This window comes from Oncorhynchus tshawytscha, linkage group LG34 (genome assembly GCF_018296145.1).
Source record: "Oncorhynchus tshawytscha isolate Ot180627B linkage group LG34, Otsh_v2.0, whole genome shotgun sequence".
In the NCBI taxonomy this organism is placed as follows: Eukaryota; Metazoa; Chordata; class Actinopteri; order Salmoniformes; family Salmonidae; genus Oncorhynchus; species Oncorhynchus tshawytscha.
Genome location: NC_056462.1, coordinates 4,520,857 through 4,534,643, shown reverse-complemented (window position 1 = coordinate 4,534,643; position 13,787 = coordinate 4,520,857). Strand labels below are relative to the sequence as shown.

Genomic DNA, 13,787 nt, shown 5'->3' with positions numbered 1-13,787 from the left:
TTCTCAGACTCCACTGCTGCTACCCACTTCAAAATGTACAGGACAAAGTGCACAGAAATGATTAACTTGCTCAGGATTGGGGGATCCCCTGTGGGATCCAGTTGAGCTAATGTCGGCTAATGCGATTAGCATGAGGTTGTAAGTAACACGTAGATTTCCCAGGACATAGACATATCTGATATTGTCAGAAAGCTTAACTTCTTCTTAATCTAACTGCACTGTCCAATTTACAGTAGCTATTACAGTGAAATAATACCATGCTATTGGTTGAGGAGAGTGCACAATTTTGAACATAAAGTTATTAATAAACAAATTAGGCACATTTGGGCAGTCTTGATACACCATTTTGAACAGAAATGCAATGGACTTTGGATCAGTCTAAAACGTTGCACATACACTGCTGCCATCTAGTGGCCAATATCTAAATTGCACCTGGGCTGGAATAATACATTTGGGCCTTTCTCCTTTCTCTTGCAAGAGGATGGTACAAAAAAAAAGTTATTTTTCTTTGTACAACCTTTTACCAGATCTAATGTGTTATATTATCCTACATTCGTTTTACATTTCCATAAACTTCAGTGTTTCCTTTCAAATGGTACAAAGAAAATACATACCCTTGCTTCAGGGCCTGAGCTACAGGCAGTTAGATTTGGGGATGTCATTGGGGGGGGGGAATAGGGAAAAAAAAGGATCCAATCCTTAGTACAATGCAATACGCAATACAGATTATATGAAAGATTCAAACATGATTAAATGTTTCTTTATACACAAATACCCCAGTTTAGTTCATAACATATGAGAAAGTGCAGACATACAGCTTTTTCAAATCAGCTGCACTGTTTGAAGGCAGGGAAAGACACTGATCTTACTTCAGGTCTGTTTGGTGTTCTCTCACTAATGGGGAAGGTTAATTTTTTCAGGAATATCATCAGATCAGAGTGATTTAGTGTTGTTAGATACAATGGTTTTGGCAGTGTGAGGTTGAACTGCCACATTGGTAAGCAGCTGCTCTTGTGATCTTGTTATGAAGCCACACCTGTCCAACTCGTAAGAAGTTCAGAACGAGAAAGTGTAGGCTATATATAAAAATAATGACACTCAAAATGAAAATTATGAAATTAAATAATGAGATTTCTATCAGCCTTATGGAGATGTAGATTACATCTCACATTATAGTTTTCGAAATTGTAAACAAGGCTGCATGGGATTTCTCTTAAAGTATCAATGCAGCCGTTTTATCTCAATATCAAATCATTGGTTACAATTTAAAATGTTTTAAAAAATGACAAAAATAGATCATTTGTAAAGAGCAATTTCTCAAGCAATAATTTTGCTAGGACTATGTGGTAGTGGTCTTAGTGGGGAGGGGATACCTGAAAATGAGTTATTGGCAGAGGTTTGGGACTCTTTCTTATTGGTCAGTTAACTAATTTACCAGACAGGCCAAAACTTCATCCCACCAAAATAAGCTGAAATGTCAGTCTTTTCAAACAGCTCTTGTACTAAAAGAGCATTAACATCAGTTGTGACCTGATTCAGGAAACTAGGCGTATATGTCAAGTCACGTCTTCACAGGATTTTTTTTATTTTTATCAACAAAAATTTGGGGCAGAAATGGCTTCTGTAACATGTGAACTTTAATGTGCCTTAATAACAAGCTTGTATGCCATCTGTAAACACGAACACAATGGTTAAATAATGAGCCTTGTTGGTTAAACCACAGAAAAAAGTTATCAACCTTCCCACTAGCCATGATTGGCTGAGATAATGAGTGGGCTGGACATGCAGAGAGATGAGTTTGGATTGGTCTGCCATATAGCAAGGTTCTGTTTATTTGAGCTGGTCAGTATGTGTAGGTAATCCTATCTAATGCGACTTTTTAAAAATCTATCGCATAGTAAAACTGCATAAGTGTTGCTCTCCAGTTTCTGGAGAAGCCGAGTTTTGAAATCAGTGGAATGATAGCTAAGTATGATAGCTATAGAGATGGAGAAAACAACTGTCTCCGGATTACATCTTGAAACTAAGGGAAACCATGGCATCCGTGACCGGGAGAGGCGTCCATCCTCGATGTACATGGGTAAGATAGTATAGCTAGCTACATTTTCAGATATTACACATTTACATTTTTAACAGAAAGTTGTTTTCATTTCAAGTTAAAGTGTACTGCTAGCATGCTAAGCTAACATTAGCTGGCTGACTCGCTAGCTAACGGTACAGTCATGATCTTATTATTCGTGTCTCAGAGCCATTTGCTTTGCTAGTTATGTTAGCTAGCTAACATTAAACCTGGTTGGTTAGCTACCTGCAGATTCATGCAGGATAGTAACGTCATGAGTTGGGGTTATGATTAATGTTCTACCTAGCTTGCTAGCTACATGTCTTAACAAAATACTCCACTGTGCAAGTAACCATTTCAATAGAATGTCACTGCGACAACTGTTGATAGAAGTAGCTGGTAAAGTCGATCTGGCTATCTACTCTTATTTCAGAGCACTCTCATCTGAGTGTGCCAGAACGCAGAATAGCTGACAAATTTACGAACCCTTAACACCCGTTGAATATTGCTGCTGTCAGTAAACGCTGGGAAAAAAAGTGTAAATTTTTGCCAGCAGCACAGTTGCAATCACCGACGCTCTGGATAACATAAAAACAGCCTAACCAGCTCTGCTAAGGCAAGTAAAATGGTCAGTGAGCTGTTCTGTCATTTGTGTCTGGAAGTAGCTAGCAAGCTAGCCAACATTAGCCAGTTAGCTTGGGTGCTTGACTGTTGTTGTTAGGACAGAATGCTCAGATCAACCCTTAAAGAGATGGATGGGGCAAAAGCATAAGAGGGTGTGAATGATGCTGAATGGGTGTAGACAAAGAAGAGCTCTCCAGTAGGTACCAAAATATTCAAAGGCCATTTTCTCAAAAGTGAGGTTAGAAGTTTATCAACTTTCAAAGAATAATTACTTTCCCATTGTTCCTCAAATGCAGTGTATGATATACCATTTTGTAGCTCTGTGTCTCTGCTTTTATCCAATGTTAAAAACACAATTTCAAATTTTGCTACATAAGACCGAATCAAGGCGGTCGGTCACATATGTCATTTACATAATTATTGCACGTTCCGTTTCAGTGGCAATTGGTGGGGCAAATTCAACTTATTTTTTAGATGCATGCCAGCAAAGCCACTACAGAACACCACACCAAACAATACATTAATTGCACTATAACAGTGACAAACGGAGCCCACGAACTGTTAGGGCCTACATAAATCTGTCCCAACAGCAGAACTTTCTTTTCAACCCCATGGCAGCGAAACAGTTAATTCAGCCTCATTTACTGCCTTTAAAAAAAACAGCTGATATGGCTGACTTTCTCAAACAAATGTGTTTTCTACTGACAATTGAAATGTACAAACTATGGCAAAAGGGAACGATGAGCAGATAAGAGGCAATCCGTAATTTCGATTAAGACATTAATGAGCAAGCTAAGACGGACGTAGTCAATATAACTATTTGTTCATCACTTTTGAAATGTCTAGCGACAGAATTCAGAACATGGGTCATCCTTACAGTATTCTCCCTGTACACCAAGTCAGAACTGTAGGATAAATAAAAGAGACATAAGCAGACAATGAAAGCTCTTACAATATTTGATTGATGGGGGGTGTCATTTTGGGGGGTATGTGCTCAAACTAAACAAATTGCACCCCCACAGACTCTTGGGCAATTATTACAAGAAGAGGGGAAGGCAATTTAATCTGATGAGTAAATAATTTAGCAAAACTGTTTTGAACTGGAATAGGCACACAATTCCAGTCAAAATAGAAGACTGTCAGAAATACCATTACTATATCCAACCCAACTCCATTTGTTGCCACTATCATATATCACAGTGGTTTTCAAACTTTTTGATCCACTACCACCAAAAAGTAGTGTTGCAAAACTTGGGACCCGCGCGCAAGTCCATGTATGTGTGAACACTAAATCATGCGCACAAAATCGCTGCGCAAATGTAGCTTGTCATTACAGCATAAAGGTTGATGCATTTTCAAAACGCCAGATACAGAAATAAACAGTTTTACACCTGCATTTGGAGCAGAAATTAATTCATTTTAGGATCCAATTTCAACTAGGAGTGCTCCTTGCCAGCCGGGTAGCCCTGTTCTTCCACAAACATCATAATAAATTCACCAGAATATGTTGCATCTTCATCCCATAATATTATACATACAATATAGCCAGCAGCCACCCAAACTCACAGCACACACGTTACCTAACCACGACCAACCCCGATGTAATGGATTAGTAATTATTGGTAGATTACATTGCCACAACATTAGGGAAGGTCATGTCATGACATTACAAATCCATTTGTTGGGGTTGGTTGCGGTTATGTAATATGTTTGCTGGACTAGGCCCATCTGAAATATGAAACTGATAAATCTGATCGCCAGGTAGCCTATTAGTGTTCTGGCAAAAATATCTCCCTCGTAGTTTTTTAAACTGTATTTTATATGTATAAACTATTCTTTTGTCAGGCGAAAATGGAGGAAATTGCCACATCCGACGAGCATCAGCTCCTGTTGTCTGTTTTTCCCAAGAGGTCAAAGGTTCACCAATACATTCTTACATGCCAAACCCACATCCTCACACAATGACTGCAGAGTGCTATGTGTTAGTATCAAGCAGGTCACCCATGACACAAATCAGTATTTGAAGTCCATCCATCACTCGGTCTAATTTCCAAGTATAATGACATCCTGTCCAGTCCATTATGTGGTACAAAATAGAAACAATGCTGTATTAACAAAGCTTTCTCTCAAGCTTTTAGTAGCCACTATCAGAGTCAATAAGATTTTCAGAGGACTGGGGAAACAAAACAACAAGTCCAAACCTGTTCATAAGATGAACAGGATCAGGCAGTCAGTTGATGTTTGCTGTCTTTTGAAAGTACATGTATTACCTTTGTGTACATGCAAAACATTTTCAAATATTGGTACAATCAAATGCAGTATGTGCATAATGGGCGGTAGGTATTTTGACTTGAGATCTACAATGACTTCAGAAAGTATTGAAACCTCTTGCCCTTTTTCCCCATTTTGGTGTTTTACAGCCTGGATTTATAATGGATTTAATTGAGATTGTGTGTCACTCACCTACACACAATACCCCATAATGTCAAAGTGGCATTATGTTTTTAGAAATATGCCTTGGAGCATGGTGAAGTTATTAATTACACGTTGGATGGTGTATCAATACACACAGTCACAATAAAGATACAGGCGACCTTCCTAACTCAGTTACCGGAGAGGAAGGAAAACACTGGTGACTTTAAAACAGTGACAGTTTAATGTGATAGGAGAAAATTGAGGATAGGTCAACAACATTGTAGTTACTCTACAATGCTAACCTAAACGATACAGTGAAAAGAAGGTAGCCTGTACAGAATAAAAAATATTCCAAAACATGCATCCTGTTTGCAAAAAGGCATTAAAGACGAACTGCAAAAAATTTTTTGCAAACAAATTAAATTCATGTCCTGAATGCAAAGTGTTACGATTGGGGCAAATCCAACACAACACATCACTACCACTCTTCATATTTTCAAGCATGGTGGTGGCTTCAATGTGTTATGGGTATGTTTGTCATCGGCAAGGACTAGAGCGATTTTTGGGGGATAAAAATAAATGGAATAGAGCTAAGCACAGGCAAAATCTTAGAGGAAAACCTGGTTGACTCAAGGGTGTGAATACTAATGTAAATTAGATATTTCTGCATTTAATTGTCAGTACTTTTTTTTAGATTTCTAAAAATATGTTTTCACTTTGTCATTATGGAGGTTTTGTGTGTAGCTGGATGAGAGGAAAATAAATGTAATCCATTTTTAATTCAGGCTGTAATACAACAAAATGTGGAATAAATCAACGGGTCAAGGGGCGGCAGGTAGCCTAGTGTTTCGAGGATTGGGCCAGTAACCGAAAGGTTGCTGGATCGAATCCCTGAGCTGACAAGGTAAAAATGTCGTTCTGCACCTGAACAAGGCAGTTAACCCACTGTTCCCCGGTAGGCGTCATTGTAAATAAGAATTTGTTCTTAACTGACTTGCCTAGTTAAATTTTAAAAAGTAGGAACTTCAATTTCCATTAAAATCTCCCTTTTACATCAATTAATGGTTTACCCAAAAGTAAGAGTTGCATCTGCAGATCTCAAGTCAGAACACTGCCATGTCTATACTCCAGCAAGTATGGTCAAGTTTTTAATGGTAAACTATAAGTAAATACCAGACATAAGACAGATTGTAATTAATGTCTAATTAATAAAAAGTGTCAGGTGTGTGCAGTACATTTTAAGCCTAGCATCACTCCTCTCATCCACAAAAAGGTATAACATTGGGAAATGGCTCATTCTCGGGTTGGCCAAAACATTGTTAATAGGTTGAATGAGCCTGATTACACGATAACGTACAAGTCTCTACACGATCATTTTGTGGGTGTAGTCTGATATCACAGATGAAGGTGATGACATAACAGGATAAAAAATGCATTATAATATGGGTGGCCAAACCTAGTCCAGAGAGCCAAACCTAGTCCAGAGAGAGAGCCAAACCTAGTCCAGAGAGCCAAACCTAGTCCAGAGAGCAGCAGCCGGCAGGCTTTGTTCCAGTGAATCACTAACAAACTGATTCAAACAATTAACTTATTATGGTCTTCATTCAAAAGAACCATTCATTCAGTTGAGCTGGAACAAAAGCATGCATGAACTTCAGCCCTAGCAGACCATGGATTGGCCACCTTTGGTGATGTACTCACCATGGGTTCTATAATCAACTCTATATTCTAAGATGTCAAACACATTTGTGTTCTTTCATTTGCAAGAGTGCATATGTGTAAACTGTAGTACGAGTTACACAAATATTGTAGAACAACCAATGAAGTTGTGAAATCTAGTTCAGTTGGGAAGAACGTCAACCCAGTATGCCTGCTTTGCCAACCCACACCACTTGTAAGCTAATAACCAGACATTAGATTTCATAATGTGAAGAAGCAGGCCTACACTAGCCTCATATAACCATCCTGATCTTACAATGCGTTTCGCTACAAAGATAGTGAAACACTTTGTAAAGCTTGCGAGATCAGGATGGTTATACCAGGCTAGGCCTATACCCCAAGCACATGCCGAGTTGTTCTGAAAAGCCGAAAATGTTGTTTACAAAAATGTAAATGTTAAAAAGAAATGGAAGCTCACATAATACGGATTGCAGCTTCAGTTACAGTAATGCAGCAATGTGATTAGCAACTGACAGAAGTCAGGACCGTAATGGACAGTTTTGAGCATTGAAATGCCATAGACCTAATAAGGCAATATTATGAACAATGACTATGGTCATCTTCAGTGGGTTGTCTAATGCGAACACCTGAGTAAACAGTTTCTTCAACCCTCTGAGGCATCTGCACTATCATGTCCTCCCTGCAAAAAAATAACAAAGTAGTTCTTTACTTTAACACTTAAAGCAAAAAAAACATTACGTATAATACTAACTGACATTACACATTTCTTTTTCTTAGTGTTCCGTTTTTCCTTGTGTCAGCTGTGGTCTTTTCTGGACAATGTGGTTCCTAATTTTACCAAGTGGACAATGTGTGTTGTGTGTGTGTGTGTGTGTGTGTGTGTGTGTGTGTGTGTGTGTATATATATATATATATATATATATATATATATATATATATATATATATATATATATATATATAGTTCGAGAGAAGATAAAAAGGAGGGACATACTGAACTCCTACAAGCATGCCTTCTTCCATTTACTTAGTGTAGGCTACATACACTAAACATAAATACATACAGTTGAAGTCTGTTATGTTGGAGTCATTAAAAATCGTTCTTCAACCACTCCACAAATTTCTTGTTAACAAACTGTATTATTGGCAAGTCGGTTAGGACATCTACTTTGTGCATGACACAAGTCATTTTTCCAACAATTGTTTACAGACAGATTATTTCACTAAATCACAATTCCAGTGGGTCAGAAGTTTACATACACCAAGTTGACTGCCTTTAAACAGCTTGGAATTCCAGAAAATTATGTCATGGCTTTAGAAGCTCCTGATTGACTCAAATGATGTCAATTAGCCTATTGGAGGTGTACCTGTGGAAGTATTTCAAGGCCTACCTTCAAACTCTGTGCCTCTTTGCTTGACATCATGGGAAAATCAAAAGACATCAGCCAACACCTCAGAAATAAAATTGTAGACCTCCACAAATCTGGTTCATCCTTGAGAGCAATTTCAAAATACCTGAAGGTACCACGTTAATCTGTACAAACAATAGTACGCAAGTATAAACCCCATGGGACAATGAAGCAGTCATACCGCTCAGGAAGGAGATGTGTTCTGTCTCCTAGAGATGAACGTACTCTGGTGCAAAAAGTACAAATCAATCCAAGAACAACAGCAAAGGACCTTGTGAAGATGCTGGAGGAAACGGGTACAAAGTATCTATATCCACAGTAAAACGAGTCCTATATCGACATAACCTGAAAGGTCGCTCAGCAAGGAAGAAGCCACTGCTCCAAAACCACCATAAAAAAGCCAGACTATGGTTTGCAACTGCACATGGGGATAAAGATCGTACTTTTTGGAGAAATGTCCTCTGGTCTGATGAAACAAAAATAGAACGGTTTGGCCATACTGATTATCGTTATGTTTGGAGGAAAAAGGGGGATGCTTGCAAGCTGAAGAATAGCATCCCAACCGTGAAACACGGGGGTGGCAGCATCATGTTGTGGGGGTGCTTTGGAGTCTGCAATCATTGCCCAAATCGGGATTCGCCTGCAGTTTTCCTTAGTCCACCAACAGCAGCCAGGGACCGTCAACATGGTGACAAATCAAATGTTTTCAATTTCAATAGCTCTTTAACCATTACTTCTAAAACTTTCGAAACTGGTTCTAGCTAACCCGATGGCAGAGACACATTGTACACACTTTTTGTTGATTTACATCTCACACTATTTTAAATTATTTATTTAAACATTTTAAATTCAACAGCTCATTATGAACCTGAACACACAGTGGGCCTACACATTGCTCACACTTTTGTTTGTCCATTTGCATCTCATGAGATTTTACGATAATTTTCTAAAGTTTCAAATTTCAAAAGCTCCTTAGTCTCATGACCTACTACCCTCAAGCTACTTTCAGAATATTTACCGACTAGCCTTATATATTGCACACCCTTATGTTTGTCCATTTTCATCTTGCATGATTTCACATGAATTTTCAATGTTTTTCAAGCTTTCTAATTTCAATAGCTGCTTGGTCATGTGACCAACCGGACTCAACCAAGGTTCAGAATGTCCACGGACTGGCGGAGACGGGCGCGAGGCGTCCAGTGCGGTAACGAGACTGTTCCCGGAGGAACGGGCGGGAGCCCCGGGGAGAGTTATCTTTTCTTTGTGATGGCAGGGAGCCCTGGAATGGGTTTGCCAGAGAGGGGCCCAAGCCTTGGAAAGCGTTGCGGTTCCGGCGGTGTCTGGTGAGTTCTCATTGGCCCTTGAAAATCCGGGGGAGATGGTGTAAATCTTGCGCCGGGCTGTAGCCATATCCGCAGCAGGTCTCCAAGGTGAACAGCCACTGGCATGTTAGAACAATGTAGGAAAGGAAAGTCACATCCTAAACTTCGCAATAAGGATTGGATCAAAGGGCTGGGTCGGTTAGGCTGGGGTGTGAAGCGGGAATCGAGTCACAGCTGGGGAGCAGTCGCTCCTTCGCCATCCTCTCGCCACTGGCTAGGAGACAAATTGTCTCTAGCATGTTAGGACAGTGGGGGTAAGGGAGATAACAAGGTAACCTTCTAGCAGGGCTCTTCCAATCCCTCCCTGTATGTCACCTGTTTTCAGGTGTCACTAACGATGCAAACCAAACGGCAGTTACCTCGGTACAAGTCCGTACGCAAAGAGTCCTGCAGATGGTGACGGCTGTTGATCGTTAACGGAAGGCGGCAGTCGGTCCTGGAATATGGGGCTTTCGGTCAAGCATGAAAATGTGAGGGCGGTTCCACCAGACTCAATGATTTGCTGCGGGACTCTTGTAAGTGAATCCTGACCTTGACAGAAAGCCAATCAGAGAATGATGGCTTGAACACATGCCTGGCTTTGGCTAGGAGGGGGGAGTTAAGTCCTGGAAGACAGCTGATGAAAGTGTACTACTGGCATCAGTCTGATCACAGAGGGTATGTGGTGAAACGTTTAAACACACGTCCCCCGTATACTTATCTAACTCTAAATTGTGAAAGTTTGAAACCAAAGCTGGCCTCGGCTGGACCCGTTAACAGTGGAGCACTAAATGGAGATGGTATGTGCTTAGTGGTTATAGACACTGCCAGGTCTCAGGTCTGCCTGCGGGACTCTATACATTCTATGTGGGAGCTCTCCTCTATGCTCCTCAGAGCATTTAGTGGAGATGGCATGTGCCTTACCATTTGCTGACACTACCAGGCCTTAGGCTTACCTGAGTGTGGGACACCACACATTGTAGGTGGCGAGGTCTCCTCTACGCTCACTAGACTCGAGGCGGAGACTAAACCCATTGGCCCCGCGGTGATATGGAATTGCATGGATCTGACTCATGCCCTACAATGTGGGGAGAGGTATCTATAGCTTTTCTGAGGAGGGAGGCCTACATTTATGTGGGTAGTACCATCCATGCCAATTGATTTGCTGTGGACCCATAAAACAGACGGAAGAAGCCTAGGTTCCCACCGGGCACAGATCACTGAATGTCAACTTTGATGAAATTCAAAGGAGCGTATCCACCTGTTGCGTTTGCACTCAAATCACCCAAGAACATTTGGTGTATGTGCTTGGCTGAGGAGCCAATAGTGCGAAGCTACCATCTGTGGAACTATGACTGAATGCCTCTAAGTCAGAATCCCCCATAAATGTAACGATACTGTAGCGCCACGGATCTTCGGTTGGCCTGGGATAGCCTGCCTCTTTTGGCAGGTGAGATGAACCATTCGTGATGATGTTGGGGTGCGGCCGGATGAGTTGCCGCCCCTCTCCTAATGGGCATAGCATGTTTGTGGGGAACCTGGTTCTAAACCACTCGTAGACGACCTGATTCTGGGTCAGGGTTTCGTAAGTAGAAGAGCAGCTCACTCGCTGCGATCTATTGAAAGTCAGCCCTCGATCCAAGCTTTTGTTGTGACGAAAGGAGTCTTCCTCCACCATCCTCATTCTTTACTTAGGGGTTACCAGGTGCACGCAGAAGAGCAAGACAAAGAGTGTGAGAGAGCCCCGGCAGGCGGGTAGATGGAGATGGATTGGTTAGGGGGCTAGGTGATGGCCGCCCATCCAACCAGGCCCGTCCTCTGGTGTGACTGTCAGGTTGGGACTCGCTATGGAAGTCAAAGGGTCACCAGGTGCACAAGCAGGCCTCCATACAAGACTCGGGGGCTAGGGGCAGCACTCAAGCCATAGAGGTTGGAGTGGGGACTTAGTCTCTGAGCTGGAAAAAAAAGTGGGCGGGTCACCAGGTGCACAGAGCCTGTTTCGGGTTACCAAGTGCACGTGGTTCCTGACAGCCGGAATATAGACATCTTAGTGTCCGGGGAGGGGTGCCTGATGGGCAAGGTTATGGAGCTGGCTGAGCCCCTCCCGGTACACGGTGATAGATGATGCCCAGTGAGAGGGGTGTTGACCGGGTAGGGAAAATAGGTGTGGAGGCCTAGAGATCTGTAGTTCCAGGGAGTAAGCTATACACTCTCAGGCCTAGGGAGAGGGCAGGCATGCGGGCAGGGAGTGTAGGCTTAGAGGCCTGGAGTCAGAGGTCCCCAGGTCAATGGGGGCCTGCCTGGAGGTCAGGAAGGCTCCAGGAGGAAGGCCCAAGTGAATAGGTGTGTGAGTGGCACTGTCCTTCAGGGGGGCAGAGCAGGCAAATTCATGTCAAATTGTGTGAGATGAAGATGTGCAAATTAAAGGGTGTGCAATATAGGATAGTCAGTGGACATTCTGAACCTTGGTTGAGGTCAGTAGGTCACATGACCAAGGAGCTATTGAAATTCTAAAGTTTACAAAATTAATGTAAAAACATGTGAGATGAAAATGGACAAACTAAAGGGTGTGCAATGTGTAAGCCCACTGAATGTACATTCTGAACTGTGTTTGAGGTCAGTAGGTCACTTGACCAAGGAGCTATTGAAATTAGAATGTAAAAAAAGTTTGTACTTTGTTTGCGCTCTCTAACTAATTAAACTCTGGAACTAAGGAATGTTGCTCACATTTCCAATTGTTTATTAGCCTTGGAAAGTGAATTAATGTCAAAATCGTGAAAATAAGACCTGTGCAATGTTGTGCACAATTTTTCCAACATCATGACACTTATTTGGAGTCTGTGGCCTAAGTGGTTTGAAAGCTATTGAGGTTTGAAAGCCCAAATATCTGGCGAATATCCAACCTGAAACTGTCTTTACCTTGGTCCTAAGTTAGTAGGCTAAATAGGGCATACAAAACAAAAGAAAAGAGATGGCTACAGACTACATGGGGGCAAAAGCGCACTCTGATAAATTATAATGAGGTAATCAGTCAGCACAAGTTATGTCGCATCTTCATGTGACTGACTGCTTCTATATACATTTTTTAAAGTATTTCAATAAGGCATCATACAAATTGACACATTTTGATCGTATGATAAGTCATAGGCTATATGAGTAATTTAGTCTACATTCAAATGACACCAATTATTTTTTGGAATGCTTTTTACAATTTGCTGATAGCCCATGTTTGGTTAGCCTGTTCAGGTATTACATTGAAACTCCGTGTCATCTGGTATCATAACTGGCTATTTCCCCCTGGCAGTGAGAGCTGTTCAGTGGTGTGTTCTGTGGACATCGGGAGAGATGTGACTCTGTCGTGGTACGGTAGAGAGGAGAAACTGAACCAGACTAACAGCACTGTTCTCACCCACAACCTCTTTCCCAGGAAATGGCAGGTTTTGATACCAGAGCTGTATACTTTTGGTGCGACTTTATTCGTGGGGAATGGTGTTCAAAAAGGACAAGGACTATAGGCTAAACAATAGATTGACAACGAATTAAATGTATAAATGAATAACAGTAGGTCTAAAAGGCTAGCCTGCACATTGAGAAGACATGCCTGTATATTACAACAGTAACAAACACCAACACAAAGTACTTCAACATGAATAGCCTACTTACCGATGATGAAACGTACTGATATTCCCAAATATTGAAGCGTTGTCATTTTCGAGTTCACTATTGCTGTAACTTCAATAGGTCTCTTCACAGCCGCTTTATTTGCACCACTGTTTCGTCCTTGTTTTGATTACTTGTGACAGTGTGCCAACCTGGGCGATACTCGGTTTGGTCTAGCGGTATTGCGGCGCTGAGGGGTTGTCTGGTGATGTAGATGCAAAGTAAACTGTAGTAGTGGGGCAATTGCCACATCCTGGTCCCGGTGTCCCAAAAGTCCAAAACATTTCATTTATATGGCCTTCATAAGGAACATCTTTAAATCTCCGAGCTGTTTCCCAAAGCAATCTTTATTAATGTTGCACTTGAAAAAGCTCGTAATCTAACGCTGATAAATAGTCCAAAGTGGACTACAAATAAAGTTGCCACGGTCTTTGCAAACCAGCGATGTATAAAAAGATGCTTCAAATTAAAACCGAGATGACTGCATTAAAATATTAAGTACAGTGGGAGAATAATATTCAAATGTATTTCATGTTCAATCAATTGAGTTATATTTTGATACTTGTAGGTTGTAATATAT

At 41.2% G+C, this 13,787-nt stretch overlaps 1 protein-coding gene across 1 annotated transcript in view; it reads right to left on the bottom strand.

Annotated features, from left to right (window-relative positions):
• LOC112231755 (leucine-rich repeats and immunoglobulin-like domains protein 1) overlaps positions 1–13,522 on the bottom strand; it is a 35,818-nt gene extending 22,296 nt beyond the window's left edge. The window contains exon 1 of the mRNA XM_024398517.2: positions 13,211–13,522. Within this exon, the coding sequence (XP_024254285.1) occupies positions 13,211–13,256 (46 nt within the window). The 5' untranslated portion in view covers positions 13,257–13,522. The remainder of the gene's footprint in view (positions 1–13,210) is intronic.
• Positions 13,523–13,787: the final 265 nt, after the last annotated feature.